Below are 19,034 nucleotides of genomic sequence, written 5' to 3'. Positions count from 1 at the left end.
GAAAGAATGGTTGGGAGGGAGCATGAAGTGTCATTTTCACACATGAATTGGCACCTTTGAGTCCAGACCTTAAATTCATTGAAAGCCGTTGGGATGTCCTGGAGGAGACTTTACAGAGTGCTTGACTCTTGCGCTGTCAATACAAGTCCAAGAATTACCAAAGTACCAAAAATGTATGCACCTCTTAATGGAAATAAATGTTGTGATATTATTTCTATCAAGAGGTGCATATATTTGATTACAAAACTAAGCATTTAATTAATATACATTTAATTGATATGTTTAATTAATATATGCAGTCTGGTATGCTGTTTGTGTACAGTCTGCTATAAAAATTGCATATTTTTGTCTCTGAATACAATTGAGCTGTTTTGTCTCTCAACTACGATCTCCATATTCTCAATATATCATACTAAATGGGCCATACAACTAAAAGCCTGATTTTATTTAAATGTTTAAAAACCTTTGGTAAAAAAAGACTTCATATGTCAGGCTTTACAGGGTTAACTCTGTACTCACCTGTGTAATTAGAGAGACTGTGCAATATTACACAACAGTTACAGTACATTCCTGGCCATGAACAGTCATTGACTGACATATTGTTGGCTGATACGCTTGTGTTTTAGGAATTCTCTAAAAAAAAAGGTGGAGCTGTTGATGTGTTATTGTGAAAGGGCTGTAAATGTATTCTGATTTTAGTGTTTCACATTGGAACATTCAAGGGGTTGACCGTTCAGCCGGGGTCATTTGAATCCATTACGACTGCATGGTAATTGGTTGGCGGCCAGCATTAGGCATCACAGCGGGATATGATTTATTTAAGCTTTTCTGTAGGCTGTTCAATAGGCAAGCTGAAATCTGAAATGCTATTTGTGGTAAATAATCTTCCATTTTTGTTGTGTACAAAATGGTCTGGAGCATCTGGGCCGCCTTGTTTGGAAGAAGACCAGATTTTATAAATGCATACTAATATTATCCTTGGAAATTTTCACCAATTCAATGTGGGCTTTGGTGTCGATATCAGTAATAATCAACTGTTTATGATGACAACATAATCACTAGTTAAGGGGGCCGAACAATCCAAATCCTTGAACAAGTGCTCCTCTTAAACCACAACAAGCTCTGTTTTATGAAAAGAGAAGGACATTTCTTTCGGTTGAACAAAAGATGGTGTAGTGGCCTGTAGTGTTCATTGTTAATGATCCAAGCTATTATTTGTGTACTATGAAAGCGCTATGTAAAATTAATGGATTTTGCTGACTAATTTATGTTGTTTGCTATTAAGGCAAACATGTTGCTGCTTCTCATATTTAGGGATAGGGGTCTGAATGAATTTCTAACTTTAGGAATTATAGGTATAGGTCTAGTTTTGTATTACTTTTTGGTTAGACAGTTTAATAGGTCTTGAAGAAGGAAAAAAAAAAAAACACTGAATTAATTGGAAACATTGAAAATTGTTTAGTTTTAGTGAGTGATTTTTTTTAAATGAACATGAATGAAACGGGCTGCAACAGTTTATTAGGCTGTTGTCCCTTTAAGAATGAATGCACAGATCTAGGCTAATATTACACATCTGATTTTCCCTAACTGTTTACATTCACAAGTGTGCATTTGGACATAATTTTGTGTGTATTTGACCATTTAAGCGCAATAAGCTGTGAAAGAGAACTGAATTCGGGATCGTATGCATCTGAGAGGCGGCATCTGTGCTTGCGCCACATTGAGTCCTTCCTCATGGCTTATTGTGGTTAAGAACACTCTTAACTTGTCAGTAACTTTAAGTGGTAGGCTACTGCAAAGTTAAAGTGTAATCGATTTTTAAAATTTGTGCATCGATAGAAGTAGAAGGTAGAATCGCAATTCATATGTGAATCGATTGTTCCCCCCACCTCTATTAATTAGTGCTTGTGTTGCGCATAATTTTACTAATTCCCGCAGGTTTCAGGCTCACAACAAAAGCACGCCAACTGATATATATATATACTGTGCGCACATAAATCCACCTCTCAAAATAAGTGGTTTACTGCTCTTAATTGGTCAACTAAACACAATTATGTCAAAATGCCTGTCTTGGCGAGTATTCAGTCAGTTTTGGAACGTAAATTTGAGAAAGAAAATAGGCTACGTTTTATTCTTCTCAAATTCCGTTTTATTTTTTACCAAATTCTTTGTTTTTTTGTTTACAATTTTCTGGATTCCATTTTAATGGTTAAATTAATAATCAAAAAACATGTCTATATAATTGAAGAAAAAAAAAACCAAAAAAACTAATATTAATAAAAAAAAACGAATTTATTTTTATAAAATGTTTTTTTTTTTCATAAATTTTGTCTTGTATTCAAAAATTTCTGGCAATCAAATGTAGGCATAAAACATTAATTTAATTTATCTTTTATTTATATAAAATTGAACAAACTTTTGTCAAACAAAGTGCTGCACAACAGAGCTTTACTCTTAAAATTAAAACATGGAAGACAATTTTTGATTATCCCTTAAATAAAGTTTTAATAATAATTTATTATTATTATTATTATTGTTAGTATCATTATTACATTGAGACATAGCTAAATTCTGCTGTACAACTGTAATATAGCCTATTTCTGTCACAGTTTCAAGCTAAACCGAACTTTTATTTTGACGGGTTGCCGTAAAGACCTTTAAGTTTGTGTGTTTATGATATATGACTATAGTTTTGTCAAATGAACCGGTAAAATGCTTAAGTAGCCTATCTCTCAGAGCGGCTCTGGTGATGAAGTTCATGCATTCATGCTGTGGCGGAGGCTGAAAACAGCGCGAGCGTCACGCGTGCTTCTGTGCTTCTGTGCTTCTGTGTGTGTGTGTGTGTGTGTGTGTGTGTGTGTGTGCTCCATTCATTCACACTGAGAAATGCAGAACATGCAGGATTCATATTTAAGACTATGTCTACATTAATCCGGATACATTTGAAAACGGCGTTTTCGTTTATAAACGCTCTCCATCCACACTAGCGTTTTCGGACGTTTCAGTGTGGATGAGAAACTTTAGAAAAATGCCTGAAAACGCTAAAATCACCTTTACTGCGCTTGCGTAAAACCCCACTGATATGATTCAGATGGAAAAATAAATAATGAAGTTATCGCGCATTTCTTCTGACAGGATCATTTTATTTAGTAAAATATCTCACCATTCACTGATGCGGTCCAGGTCGCACGCAGTCACCATATGTTTGGTCTAAAACGCAACTGCTCTCCTCTCATGTATTGCCGCAGGACAGCAAATGTGAGTAAATTCTGTAAGTTTTGCAGGACTGTGATATGAAGAGTGTGCAATGTAGAATATTTTTAGCAACAGTGTGAAAGTGAATAGCACATAACAGGCACAATACTGGTATAAACATGAATATCTATTGATACGATATGCGTCACATGACTAAATTTACGTCATCGTTTTTAAATACCACCGGTTTCATTCACAGTCCACACTACAACGTGAAAACAGCGGTTTCAGATGTATCCACTTTGGAGTGCGTTTTCAAAAAATCTTTGTTTTCATTAATAAAAATGCTGTCTCAGTGTGGACGAAGGCCAAAACAGAGAGAAAAATATACGTTTTCAAACGAAAACGTATTAGTGAGGACATGGCCTAAGTCTTTTTGTGGTTTAATATTCACAGACACTAGTCTAAATCGCGATTTGATTTAAGTGAACTGACCTGCTTTTTATTAATTCATAAAAAAATTGACAAAATCCGTTAAATTCTGCATTATACAGTAAATTCAGTTTTTATGACTGGATTCCGTCCGTGTTTTCCGCATCGCATCGGAAATCATAGGGCCCTACCTGAGTAACTTTCAATTTGTTTATTTGGTCTTATTTTATTTCTGACTTTTTTTACTTGTTTTTCTTTTTGTGTGAATTTAGTTCAAAGATTTAAATAAAGCCTCCCTTTGCTGTGTAAGATATTGTAACAAAATTACCCAAATTATCAAACAATTCTAATATAATATCTGTATGGCAGTATATATGGCCGTTTTCCCTGTGGTATCAAAAATGTTTTTGAATATGTTTTAGCACCCCCTCATTGATTTTACACTTCATCTCTTCCTGACGAGTGATATGATTTATGGAGATAAGGAGGATGCTGTGAACATGTGAAAGTCATGGCCGCTCTCATGGCAGTCATCTCCTGCACTGGCCTGAGGTTAATGCTACTGGAATTAAATCAGCCCTTTTAGGAGGCAGCCTCTCTTCTGGAGCACCAGCTTACTTGCCAGCCATGTGGCTTTTTTTTTTCACTAACAAGAGGAAATCAATACAAATCCATGATGGTCCATGTTGAAGGCCTGTGGCAGTGGGACCACTATGTATCTTGGCATGATGGGAATGGATTACTCAGATTTTCAGTAAAATCTGCTGTTGGACTATATAAACACGTGAATCCTTTATTATTTGAAGCTAGAATAAAGAGTTAAAATCGACTCTTAAACTTAATTGTTAGGCCTACATTTTGTTATTAGTGGCTCTTTGAAATGCTTGATTCTGATTTGACAAACTGTATATTTGACACTTCTACGCTTTAACTAGCATAACTGGTAGACTGCATGTTACTTGCATAACGTAATTTTAGAAAAGCCTTTATTTTGACTTTTAATGTTGTATTATATTTCATTATTAATAATTTCTCTTTTTGATATGTTTTAATGTTGCTGTGCATTTCATTCTGGACTTTTTCTTTATTTTTCTTTAACTTTAGTTTTTTGCCCTCCCTTGTAAAGCGCCTTGAGCAGCTACCTCTAACCGTCTATGTATTAAGGCCTATATAAAATGAAAGATATTTTTAAAGTTGTCTTTTTAAATCCCGTTTTTTAATTTTTTTTATCTATATTCACCACAATATTAACAGATTGAAAAACAGTGGTAAAACCCTCACAAATTTGTCTGAAATTGGTTAATGTAATAGCTCTCGGAAAACCATTGGGCCGCATGCAGCTTTAAGGTCTTCAGTGTGACGTAAACATGCAAGATTACAAACATTATAAAATGATAATTGTGGCTGTTATCAATTTATGACTGTTTGCGTTCTAATGACTAATTTTTGTACTGGTATATCTCTGATTAACAGGAACCTGCCATCATGGTATTGCCGTTACCAGCCAATGTGCTAAAGTGAGCTGGATTTTCCCTCCGGTTTAAACCCCACCCCTCCCCCAGGGGCCACACCCCCTCCATCCCACCGGAGGACCAGCAATCATGGCGGGAATCAAGCGCGGATACGACGGAAAGATCGCTGGACTGTATGACCTGGACAAGACGCTCGGCCGTGGCCATTTCGCCGTGGTCAAACTCGCGCGTCACGTCTTCACCGGCGAAAAAGTGGCAGTCAAGGTAATCGACAAGACCAAGCTTGACACGGTCGCAACTGGTCACCTCTTCCAGGAGGTCCGCTGTATGAAACTGGTCCAGCACCCCAACATCGTTCGGCTCTATGAGGTCATCGACACGCAGACCAAGCTCTACCTGATCTTGGAGCTCGGCGATGGCGGTGACATGTTTGATTACATCATGAAGCACGAGGAGGGATTGAGCGAGGAGCTGGCAAAGAAATATTTCGCCCAGATAGTGCACGCCATCTCGTACTGTCACCGGTTGCATGTGGTTCACCGCGACCTGAAGCCGGAGAACGTGGTGTTCTTTGAGAAACAGGGAGTGGTCAAGCTCACCGACTTTGGCTTCAGCAATAAGTTTCAGCCGGGAAAGAAGCTGACCACCAGCTGTGGCTCGCTGGCTTATTCTGCCCCTGAGATCCTGCTGGGAGATGAGTATGATGCACCTGCTGTGGGTAAGTGCCTGTGCATCTCAGCTCAGTAATACACACTCCAGCGTACAAAACAAAGATTCAGTTTGCCATGGGCGTTTATTCAAGCACTGTTTATTTCCTCATTATTATTTTAGTGTCTCTAAAAACTGTTTTAGCATTACAGTGATTTTTATCATGTGTAAAGATGCACAACGTTTTTGGATAGTTTAGAAAACCTTCTTTACCCCCATTATAAAATTAAAGGATTAGTTCACTTCAGAATTAAAATGTCCTGATAATTTACTCACCCTCACGTCATCCAAGATGTTCATGTGTTTCTTTCTTTAGTCGAAAAGGTTTTTGAGGAAAACATTCCAGGATTTTTCTCCGTACAGTGGTCTTCAACGGTTATCAACGGGTTGAAGGTCTAAATAGCCATTTCAATGCAGCTTGAAAGGGCTCTACACGATCCCAGCCGTGGAATAAGGGTCTTATCTAGTCAAATGATCTGCCATTTTAAAAAAACAAACAAAACAAAAACATATACTTTTTAACCACAATTGCTTGTCTTGCACTAGCTGTGTTGCGCCACACATTACTTAATCATGTTGAAAGGTCACGCGTGACATAGGCGGAAGTACCGACCCAGTGTTTACAAAGCGAACGTGCCAAGACTAAGTCAAACACCCTTTACAAAAAATGTACAAAAATAAAAGGTAAAATAACGATGTCGGACGATTTTGAAGTTGAAAATGAGAATGAGTTTTTCGCCCTACATTTTCCGCCTGCTTGACCTTTCCAATGGCAATTTGGGCCTTCAACCCGTTGGTTCCTGTTGAAGTCCACTATATGGAGAAAAATCCTGCAATGTTTTCATCAAAAACCTTTATTTTCGACTGAAAAAAGAAAGACATGAACATCTTGGATGACTTGGGGGTGAGTAAATTATCAGGACATTTTAATTCTGAAGTGAACTACTCCTTTAATTGTAATCAGGCCCATTATCATTAACTAAAAATAAACCATTAAAAACATTTTCAGGAAAATAAACAGTAACTGAAAAAATATATGTATACTTATTTTAATTCAAAGTTGAAGTATGTGAAAATGTCTGACTTGACTTTTACCCAAGATCTCACTGGTGTCACATGATCTAATCTCTTTTCCATCACACTGTGAAAAAGCACAGGCTGTCACATGATTTTCATTAAGCGCCACCTACTGTCAGAGAGTAAATTTGCTTTTCCAATCAGGCTGTATGTGAAAGTCAGACCAAAATTTCATGCCGAAAATTCGTGTTGGTGTGAACAGGCTTGTACAATTAGCAGAGCTGATTTTCCAGCAATGGTTCCTGTTTACAGGTGACCTCTAAACAAACAAATGGCATCTAAATATTGTTAATGTTTCTAACATGCATGCATTTGCCATATGATAAACTATCCCAGTGTGAGCAGGACTGAGCAGCATCATATTCTATTGATTTTGTTATCTGTCGCTGTAAGGCATGTCCATACTGCTGTCAAAAACACGGCTTAACCTCTGTATCAGAGAACATGTCAGAACAACCCCCCTTAACCCCAGATACTGCAAATGTGGTTCTTCTCGTCAGTTATGAGGAGAGAATTTCATTTGAGCTTCAAGTTCTGGATTATTAGGCCATGGATTCCTGAAGTGCGTTGGTGGAATCATTTCATCATTGTTGTGTTGGCTTGGCTCTTTGAGATAGTGAACACTAGGCAAGTTGATGCAGGTTGAGACATAACCTTTCCAAGAGTAAGAGGTGGTAGAGGCGTTAGACATGCCATGGCATGCAAAGCTCCAATCTATCCACTGGCCAGGACAGGCAGGCAAAGGCGAGTACAAGCACTTTTTTTGCACTTGATATGAAATATTCAAATCAGATACTGCCTTATTTAATGAATTACTTCAGCAACGACCGTTAGAAACTGCATGCAACAATGTTTTTAACAAAATAAAATAGTACAAGTTGAAAAACAGCACTGATATGATCAGTACCATATCAGCAACTATAGAGATTTTTTTTTTTTTTTGTCTATATATTTAATTGCATGTTCATTTGTTTTAAAATTTAAGGTGTCCCTGTTACAGTGTAATTATAGTTAATATTACTCAGTACTTAAATGTATACAAACTTACTATAGGGTTAGGATTAGGGTGTGGTTTTACGGTTACTTGCTTGTAATTACTGTTGTAAAGTTTTCTTTCATCGAAGCAGAGACCAGGAGACAGTTGGGATCGCGTTCAACGGAAGTTATTCTTTATTGAGAACTCCGCTGTACGTGGCTGCAGGAATCCAACATAATCTAAAGTATATAATTGTTCATGGTGTCTTATAGGCATTTTAGGAGGAGGGACTTTTGAAGGTGGAGACAAATTCAAACAAAGCATGTAAATGAGTAGGAACACACCCTACTCAGAGAGCGCTACCAGTTTCAATTGAATATGCGTAACTATTCAAATGCTGATATTGGCCAGGAACTACGGTTCCACGAGCCATCCCAGAGCCATTAAAGACAAATGGTGAAAGTCTCACCTAAAGCTAATCCAATCAGCATAAAACAGGTCTGGCAGAAACTGTTGATACCATTCTCCTAACTTAACCTTAAAATGCTAACTTCAATGTACTCAACTTTTACTTTTGCAAACTAAATTAAACATTTAATAAAATTGTAATCCCACATTACGCATAATTTATAGTTATAGTAACTATATGCAACATGTGTAACAAGGACACTGTAAAATAGTGTTACAGTATTTCACCTGTAGCATTTGAATAGTTTTGAATGTTTTATTTTTAATTTATTTGGACAAAATGCCAAATTTTGTAGGCCATTTAAAGAAATGTATATGTTATCTGCCATACCATAAAAAAATGAGTATCGACTTGACCGTATAGACCACAATTGTAATAGTAATAAACGTAATATCCATAGAAAAGAGTTGTGCTGAAGAGCTTTAATCTAAACATGCAGTGTTATTCCAGAGCAGATAGCTCTTGGTTAAGCTTTGTACAGTAACTGTCACAACACTGCAGTCATAGTGACATGGTCTTGGGTTAATTGTATTTCCAGCCCTTATACAGGCACCAGGCAGGTGGTGGGACAGTTAATCTGCTCTTTGTTTGAGCCGAGTTTCCCTGCCGGAGCCCTGGTTAAACACTTGTTATTGACACTGTCAGTGTGATCAAACAGACATTGTGCTCTGATGCCGCCGGGCTCCCTGCTGAGGTGATTTCTGGTTTCGCTTCCTAATCGATAATAATTTGTCCAGTGTTTGGCTGGGAAACCTGTTAAATACCTCATTGTGTGACTGGAAAGATGCACCTCTGTGAAACAGAGACATATTTGGACCCTAACTGACAGGCCCTGTGAGCACTAAATATTTGTGTTAATATCTTGTGCAGTTCATACTATGGCCACGTGTACACAGCAACAGAATACTGTTGTCAGTCCTGTATTTGAGTCCTTAATACGGTTACGTTCATACACAGTTCATATCTGCAACAACTGCATTCTAGGGCTGTAGTCAACCAAAGAAATGCTTAGTCGACCAAAGTCCTGTCCTGCGCAATGATTAGTCGACTAAAAAAAAAAGAAAAAAAGACGCGATGTTTTGCATTTTGATTGAACATTTATTAAACAATTGTCATAGAGCATTTATAAAACAACAACGAAAAAACGTTTTTTTTTTTTGTTTTTTTTTTTTATTGACACCTGGGATCCCATTTTTACTTAAAAATTTTAAGAAACTTAATTTCGTTTTTCTTTATTTAAATTTCGTTTTTCTTTATTTAAATTTCATTTTTTTTTCTGTATTTAAATTTCGTTTTTTCTTTATTTAGGCTAAATTTAGTTTTTTTCTTTATTTAAATTTCGTTTTTCTTTATTTAAATCTACCCTTTACTGTGTCAGTAATTTGTTAGTCAGAAAAATATTAGACTACCTTAAAAGTATTGCTTAAGTTAACAGACTGTGTGCGTTTTATATCAGTGTCCGTTCTCGGAGAATAAGCCCTGCTCGTGTGAGGTGCGCCGCTTCCCGCTCGCGCTGTTCTGTAGTTTACTATTAATTCTGAACGTGTCGCGTCTTGCGTGTCTGTCTATATTGCACCAAATGCGACACTGCACTCCCTTGTGAAGTCGATTGGATGAACGGTTCTCGAAATCAAAATGCAAACGGACAGACAGACACATAGAGATTACTACCTATATTCCTTACTGAGCGCGAAGCAGCAGTGCAGCCAGCCACAGGTGCGGTTCCCGAGTGTTCTACGTGGTGCGCTAAACTGTGGCACTGTTACAAAATAGCCTAAATTAAAGCATTTAAAGTTGGGGATAAAACATAGGCTAATTATATTTAGAATACAGTAATATATAACTGCTTATAAAGGAATAAATATCAAGGAGTAAATCAATGAAAATTTCTTTATTGGTGAGAAAAAAAAAAAAAAAAAAGCAACTGGTCGACCAATGAGAATGTCAGTCGACCAAGACGGCATCGACCGATTAGTCGACTAAACGACTGATTAGTCGACTAAATGACTAAAGTTGACAGCCCTACTGGATTCACACCAAATAAATAACCGATGATAAAAACATCAATCGTAGCAGCTCTGTCTGTAATCTTGTGATATAACTTCAGTGGTTCATGTGTATTTATTTTTTGGAATGCCTTTTACATTTCTCCAATATCTCTCTCTCTGTCATTGGTCAGACTGCAACTAGTTAGTTTGACCATTCTCGACTGAGTGTGATCCTGATGCATCCCTAATTTATTTTTTTATTACGTTTTTACCTTAGCATTGATGCTTTCTAGCCATCTACTGTAATAAAATGAATAAACTAAAGAGAAGAACCGGCTTGTGGAAGCGACCGCTAGGGCTGGGCGATATATCGCATGACATTGTTAGGCGCATCTCGTCAGTAAAGCCGGTTCCTTGATTAGTAGTAAATCGCCATCACCTGCTTTCAGATGGAGCGGCATTTACAACACAGAGCCGTAGTTCACTGACAAGCTGAGCCATATCGCATTAATTATCGCGGACGTATCGCCTGCGATAATTAATGAGATATGGCTCAGCTTGTCAGTTAACGATGGCAACTCTAAAAAGGAATTTGACTTTTCACATCAGTGAATTAATTGATTGCGTAATGCCTATTTGATTAAAAAGACTAATAAAAATGTTGAATCATGCCATGACATGTTTGTTGATGTTGGTTTCCTTCACTTCTCAATTCTTTACTTCAAGTCAAGCCAAAGATAACTTAGTCTTTTGTCGGGGAAACTTTGCATAGCAGGATTTGAAAACAAATTAACTCCAGGTTTCCCACAGTCATGGAAAACCTGTAAAACATTGTGATTTCCAGCTATGGAAATTACATTTATTTTATTTTTCTAGCTAAATTATATTTTTTTCATTCTTGACCTGATCTTGATGCTTGATCTGTAATGATCTGACTTTATTTTAAGTCTAATTTGGTTAACGCTAAGAGCAGTGTAATATTTGTCTAGCACTGTCTGTTTAGCAGCCTCAGGCAGAGACTATGGGCCTGTTTACTCCTGGTCATTTCATGCGTTTTCTCTGATCCAATAGCTATCCAATCGTGAAAAGACCTGGGGCCTGTTTCACAAAGCTATTTTAGACCGGTCTATAGTGTTAGACAAGTCTAAAATTTGCTCATAGACTAGTCTAATGCAAGTTAGACTGTTTCACAAAAATAAAGACTGACTTAATTTAGACCAAATAAATTAGACACCTTACCCCCAGGCTAACTTAGGTCTAAGACTCTATGTTACCTTGGCAACCAGCAGTTACAATCAGTTACATTACAAACTGCCAAAAGAAAAGGGAAAATGGCTCATAATTTAAACATTTCTTCTTGTTACTACATTCCCAAGTAAAATGTCCTTGTAACTGTTAGGGCCGTTACATAGTCAACGCGAGTAACGATCGACGCGCTCCCTTTCATACGCAAGCGTCACGGGCGATGCGTGAAATGCAATACACCGTGACTGCTCAAACAGGGGGTAGCGGAGTCATAGCTCTGAATGCCCGTCTATTTCGCTTCAAACGCTCTATACGCGCGTCCTATTCGCCTTGGACGCGCGAAAGGATTCAAAATGTTCAAGCGTCGAACTAGACGCGATAGACGCGAATTTGACGCTCTATTTGCGTTTGGTGTGAACGCTGCATAAAAACAGGCTGCGATGTCAAGATTGCAATGCTGGAATGTGTGTGTGTGTGTCAGAGAGAGAGAGAGGCACGGGCGCGATCGAACAGTGGAAACATAAAAACATACTCCGTCATTTATACTCCTCCAACAAACACATACTTGTCAAACACAAACTGCACTGAGCGGTTGAATGCGCTTACTCAATCCGCCATGTTTTTTGTTTTGAAAAGTGTCTTATTTTACCCAGAATGCATTGCAGTGTAGTCCTACTTAAGATAGTCAGAGTCTTAAGTGCTTTGTGCAACGGTCTGATTTAGATGTCTATCTGAAGTCTGACTATCTACAATATCTAAGCCATAGTCAAAGTCTATCTTTGTGAAACCGGCCCCAGGTATAAATGCCCTCTGAAACTCATTCGAGAGAGATTTAAATCCGATCGCTCATACCACTTCAGAAGGTGGTCTGAGATGCCCAGACGAAACTGGACATGTGTCAATGCATCTGGTTGTTGAAACCGCAAACTCCTCCCAAAATGTTAAAAAACAAACGTGTGAGAGCTTGTTATAGTCTATATGACATGTTATAGCCTTATATGACGGTGCTACTGCAATGCATCGCCGCAGAAATATCGGCCCCTGTTGAGATCACAAAAGTATTTGTAACAAGCAGCACATGGAAAATTGAGTCCTTAAATGTTGTTAATTAAATAAATGTCTTCATCATGTTATGGCGAACTAGAAGCTTCTTTACATCAACATTATGACCTCTTAATCTTAAATATTTATTATTTATAGCAAAGCTGAAATTTTCCATGTTTTTCTTAGGCTCTGGAGTGTTGACGTTTTTTCGATTTGTTGTATGATAATCTAAACACCGGAAACAAGCCGAATTCCAGGACCATGAACACTGATGTCTGTAAAATCCAATCTTGACTGTGGTTGGTTGGTTTATTGGCACTGTAACAGTAGAATTTTGTTTTGTTTTGACCGTAACATTCCTGCATTATTCTGCTTTCAAAATCAAGATTTATCAAAAGGACTAAACGGACCGACTAGATATTAATGCGTAAAAATGGTGCATCAGTACAAATGTACTCCTCGTCCAGACAGATAATGCAAATGTCTCCATTTTGCACATTCAAAAAGTCACATCTTAACACCTTCCAGAGGCCTTGTGTGCATGTAGCCTCATTCATCTAGAACCCTGTCCATTCATTCCTCTGAAACCATTACCAAAGGCAAACGCGTACACACTGCGGGACACACACACACACATAAATAAAGGCTGGTGGCTGAAGTGCAGCTTGTGTGTAAATGTTCTCCGCTTTCTTCCACACTTCCAGCAGAGTCCCTCAGGTTCACCTCCTAGAGCGTCTCACGCCTGCTATAAATGACTTTATCTGACGTTAACTCTCACCAGAGCATCATGAAATGGCACACACACTGTAGTCATTGCATTATTTGTTAATGCTTTTAGGGCTCAATGCTAAGGATTTTAATCTCAAATATGATATAGGCTAAGTAAAGTAAACGGGAATGAAATAAGAACAAATAAACAAATCACAAGCAATAGCACAAATAAATACAAAAGAACAAAGATACAAATTAAATAAGACGTTTTTTTGTTAACAGGTCTAACAGTAATATTCAGATTCAAAAAGTGAATAGGCTAATAAATGTAAAACACTGCATTGTCTTCACTTTATAAAGTCATTATAGATTCATTCATTTCTCCTAATCGGCTACTTGTCAAAACAATACCTGTTACTCGAGTACTCATGGTTTATGTTACCTTTTGAAAGACGTATATGGGACAATGTACATATATACATATATTAATAAAATTAATTCTAACAGTTAGCCTAGGGGTATTATACAACATTAGCCTCCTCCATAAAACATTTCATAGGTCTTTAACAGTAAAAACAAGAACTGATCTGAACTCACACCACTTAGATCTTCACTCAACTGCTTCAAAATAATTTTTAATAGAATAAGACAAAATTCATGTCAAGTCACCTTTATTTATATAGCGCTTTATACAATACAGATTGTTTCAAAGCAGCTTTACAGAGATAACAGCGAAATGATTCAATGATGCAAATGAAGGTCATTTCGGCTGTACAGCAGCTACAATATAGTGCTTTTCATTTGAGAGCTACTTTTTAAAAATGAAAGTGGCCGAGAGCTACTCATATAATACAATACTTAAATCTCTTAAATAATGTCCCATAACTCTCATATGAACAACTATCCAAACAGTTTTAGACCTAAAATAGTTTTTGTAGGCCTATGTCACCCTTAAATGTCAGAGAAAAGAACAGAATCAGAGATAAATTTTTTTATAGAAAATTGTACTTTGCATATTATACTGTAAAAACACATAATTATAGTTGATTTTAGTTGATCATAACTAGAGATGAAACGGCATGACAATTTCATTTATTATTATTTCATGACCAAAATGATCACGGTTATCACAGAGTCCTGTTTAAAAAGTACTAATACTACACAATGAAATCATCTCACCAAGTTTTATGTCGAAAACCAGCAAATAACAAATAAAATTAGCATCAATATACACTTTTTGTTTACATAAACATTAAATTAATAACATTAAAAATGATGACCATTTTAAAGGAGTGTCTTGCAACATGTTATCTACTAACATGTACAAGTTCAAATAAAGTTTTGACAAAAAAAGGTTTTATAAAAAGATAAACCTCACATATTTCAGCCTTTAAATCATTTTGTTCAAAAAAATGAGTCAAAAAAGATAAATTACTGACATTTACAATGCACTTTAGCTTATCTCTTATTATCAATAGTAAAATTCGGTCCGATTTTCCTGTGGCGTCTGTCGTTGCTATGCAACCGTTGTGTTGCTAGGCAACTCTCCACAACAACAAATAAGTTTTAGCCAAGTTGCTAATGGATTTCCACCACCGAAAAACGCTTGCTGTAGCTCTGCTACAAGATTTATTTACGGAAAAGAGAAAAACACCCGTAGTGTTTGGGTGCACCCCCATCCTTCATGTTGACTGAGCTTTCAATGTTGGTCCGAAAAGGGTGAAGCTGATTGGTTGGTTCTTTGCCACATGAGCTGCGGTAAAATCTTAAAGGTTAGATTTTTGCTAATTTTTTTAATGAAAGATCAAAAGGATAAACAATGCTGATTTATTTTTTACAGCCATTTTTGAACATATTTACCAGGGTTGCCATTAATTCTGACCACAAGTGTATGTAAAATAACACGATCATCAAAATAAAACCGCAGTACAGTCTTTCTACAGTAACGTTATATAAAGTTCAAAGTACTGACATTTGTACTGTTGTCTGACAGACAGGCGACTCTGTTCGAACAATCAGTACGTGCTCAATGGAGAATGTGCGTGGCTTATGGTATGCGTGTGAACAGTCTAATGCAAATTCCTTGGTGAGATATTAATATAAACAGTCAAATGGATCAATGCATTAAGCCTTGGCAGTACATTAGGCTAATAGACCTGCCACTGTCTATTATATCATTAATATTAATAAAGCAACAATATTGGCAAAAGAAAAAACTAACATACACACTGCATTTCATTTATTTCTTCATTACTGTTTGCTCGAATAATGATTTGAAAAACCTTGTAACATTGTTTACTTGAGCAATACTTTAAGGCAATGTGCCATTGTTTTAACTTTATAGTAATATTAAACTATTTCAAGTATTTGTGTTTAGTAATGCTTTCATTTTTTGTTAGTATTGGAATCAATATCTAGAGAATGACAATTTCACTGCTATTATTATGGATTAAGTTGGTCAAGACATCTCTAACCAATAGAATGAAACTGGCAAAAGTGAAGATTGGATAGACAGTTCATTGGGTAATTCCTTTGGCTTTGGCTGTTGATGGTAGCCTAGACCCAGCAAAGTGTCACCCAAAAATGTTCAGAAAAAATAAAAATGATTTCCCACAATTTTGTCAGAAAAACCCGAGGCCAGCTGACGGCTCATAGAGCCAAATGTGTGTTTGGTTCAAAAAGACTCGAGAGACAACTAGCCTAAGTTTAGTATTCACACACGCTGTTTGACAGGCTTTTAGTGTGTGCGCGTTTGAGAAAAGTGCATGTTAAAACCACGCATCAGCAAGCGAATGCCATGTTTAACCGGCAAGGCTTTAAAAGCACATGCAAATAATGAACGTTTGTGCATTGCAGTGTCCCGTGAGTGTAACTCTACCTCTACAGTATGTTGGGATGGAGGCGCCAGAACTGCAACTGATAGAATACACTGTAGCACGATACTACGATATTTTCTTTATATTTCGTCCATGATAAAAAATCGTGATGTCACACACCCCTAAAGTGACGCATGCGCGCAATTTCCAACGAAAACCATCCTGACAATTCTAAAATATAAATGCTCGTAACAGAATGATTTTTGAAGGATCGTGTGACACTGGAGTAATGCTTGCAGAAAATTCAGCTTTGGCCATCACAGGAATAAATTACATAAAAAAAAAAAAAAATAGAAAAGTTATTTTAAATTGTAATAATATTTTACAATATTACTGTTTTACTGTATTTTTGATCAAATAAATGGAGTCTTGGTGAACATAAGAAACTTCAACATTTGAAAAAAAAAAAAAAGAAGAGAAATTTCCCACAATTTTGTCAGAAAAACCCGAGGCCAGCTGACAGCTCATAGAACCAAGTGTGTGTTTGGTTCTGAAAGACTCGAGAGACAACTAAGTTTAGTATTCACACGCTGTTTGACAGGCTTTTAGTGTGTGTGCGCTTTAAGAAAAGTGCAAGTGCTATGTATCAATCCAAAAATGCAAAAAAGGTCTGCACTGACGAAGACAAAGAGCCGAAACGTTTGTTAACGTTATCTCCTGTTTATAATAAACTATTTTTTAAGAGTGCAGACCGTTGTTGCATTTTTGAGAAAAAGAAAAAAAAAATCCTTTTTACTTCTTCCTTTAAATCCTCGCTTATCGGGATAAGCTACTCTGAACAATGCCTGAACGTCATATTTTGAGCACTTCTTGCGTTGTTTCTTGCCTCTTCACGATGACTCGCTTAATTTAGTCCTAATTTGTTAGTCGCTTTGGACAAAAGCGTCTGCTAAATGACTAAATGTAAGAAACTTAAATGTTTTTCTTTTTTTAAATATTACAGACCCCAAACTTTTGAACAGTAGTGTGTGTATAACAATAGAAAGAAAGATCCCTGCTTTAACCAACCTTTAGCACAGACTGAAGTCTCCAGGACTCCTCTGACTAGCCCTGTGTACATCAGTATCGGGATAGGCTAGTTTATAGTAAAGGACTCTATGCATGTGTTAGAGGAAATGATGCGCTCTTTCTGTCGGAGCACCACACTGCTCTTCTCTGAGCCGCTCTGAAGATAGTTACTGGTGCGGTGAGCTCACCAGAGAAAGTTGCCAAGTGACTAATCCCCAATCACTAATTAAAGCACCAGCGAGGCACATATGCTGCCTGCACGCTTACACGGGTCCCACCACAACCAGGGGACCTCTACCCTCCTCCTGCGTCTCTCTCTTCTCTGGGTTGGAAAGGGAGGGAGCAGGACATGAATGTACCGTGAGATGGATGGTGCTGGCTATTAAAGGAAATGGAGGAACTATGTTTAGAGTGGCGTCTTTTGGTGATTTTTGCCTGATACAAGTGTGCAATGTGAAATCCACCCAGAGGGCCGCTGGTTGCTATGGTAACCCCTGCTGCCGCTGTTGATCCAGGTGTGTCCGGGACACGTGAGGTTTTCAGGAGACGTGTGCCCCCTGTTCAGATCACTCATCAGATCTGACACAAGCACACAAGAACAAGACTCCAGGTGCCGGGCCACTGATGCGTTCCACTCTTTTAGCGCTCAACAATCATTTGTTTTGTTGCTAGGCCCAGTCAGACAAGTAGTTCAGTTTGTGCTTGCCCAGACAATATTTACTCATACCGTAAATAAATTAATTGCATAATATTAATGCGTAATAAATTCTAATATATATATATATATATATATATATATATATATATATATATATATATATATATATATATATATATATATATATATATATATATATATATATGTGTGTATATGTGTGTGTGTGTGTGTAGTACTGGCGATATATTAATAAAAAGTAATAGAAATAATAGAAACAATAATTTTATTTGTATTTTAAAGAATAAGAATATTAAAAATAAGAATATTTTATAAATTAAAAAATAACTATTATTCAACATTTTTATGTGTCAGAAAAATCTGTATATTTTTCTTTAAAACTTTTAAACAACTTACATCAATTCATTTATTAAGTTGGAACACTAGCTAGAAATTGCCATAAACCAACATCTATTCATGAACACACTTTATTTAAAAAAAAAAAAAAAAAAAAAGGTATTTTCTTAGTTTAGAATTATTTTGTGATTTTAAACTCATTCAAGTGATTTGAACAACTGCTTATATATTGTATTAGCCACCTAGATAACATTGCCTTGGTGAATAAAGTCAGCAGTGTTCTTTGGATGCCAGTTATTTTTTCCTTCTCTGCTCTTATCAAGATTGCATTCCCTGGTGCTTTTAACGGATTACATTTTATGGTTCATCTGTTGTTTTTTTTTAAACACTGAGGACTCGGTTAATATCAAGCAACATCAGCTGGTGTCTAGTTGCGTGAGCTGAGAACATTATTAATGTCTAAAAATAAAATCGTCCGCCCTTCCCTAGTTGGGTATTCTCTGTTGTCACAGGTGTCTATGTGCAGTGATTGGGCACTTTACATGTTTTGAGTGTGCATGTTTTTGCACGCAACTTCCTTGTGCAGTCACACACACACACACACACACACACCTTTCTCCCGACAGTGATTCTTTTCAATAGCTGACCTTTGATTCAATAGGACTCTTTATTTTGTGTAAACACACAGGAGGAGTGTGTACAGTGGTCAGAGGTGATGGGACAAATGAAGGCAAAGCTTTCCTCTTCCTCATGATCCTATTGCCCTCAAACAAGGATGTGCTACAAATCTGTCGCTTTCAGTTCCTGCTGGAGCATCAGTT

General features: G+C 36.9%; 1 protein-coding gene across 2 annotated transcripts in view; it reads left to right on the top strand.

The window, feature by feature from the left end:
• snrka (SNF related kinase a) overlaps nucleotides 1–19,034 on the top strand; it is a 53,826-nt gene that overhangs the window by 4,599 nt on the left and 30,193 nt on the right. For both annotated transcript variants that reach the window (XM_079895805.1, XM_079895804.1), the window contains exon 2: nucleotides 5,101–5,817. In XM_079895805.1, coding sequence (XP_079751931.1) covers nucleotides 5,229–5,817 — 589 coding nt within the window. In that variant the 5' untranslated portion in view covers nucleotides 5,101–5,228. The remainder of the gene's footprint in view (nucleotides 1–5,100; nucleotides 5,818–19,034) is intronic.

Source organism: Squalius cephalus (assembly GCF_949319135.1).
Source record: "Squalius cephalus genome assembly, chromosome: 15".
Classification (NCBI taxonomy): Eukaryota; Metazoa; Chordata; class Actinopteri; order Cypriniformes; family Leuciscidae; genus Squalius; species Squalius cephalus.
Note: the sequence above shows the minus strand (reverse complement) of the source record. Positions and strands in the feature narration are given on the sequence as shown.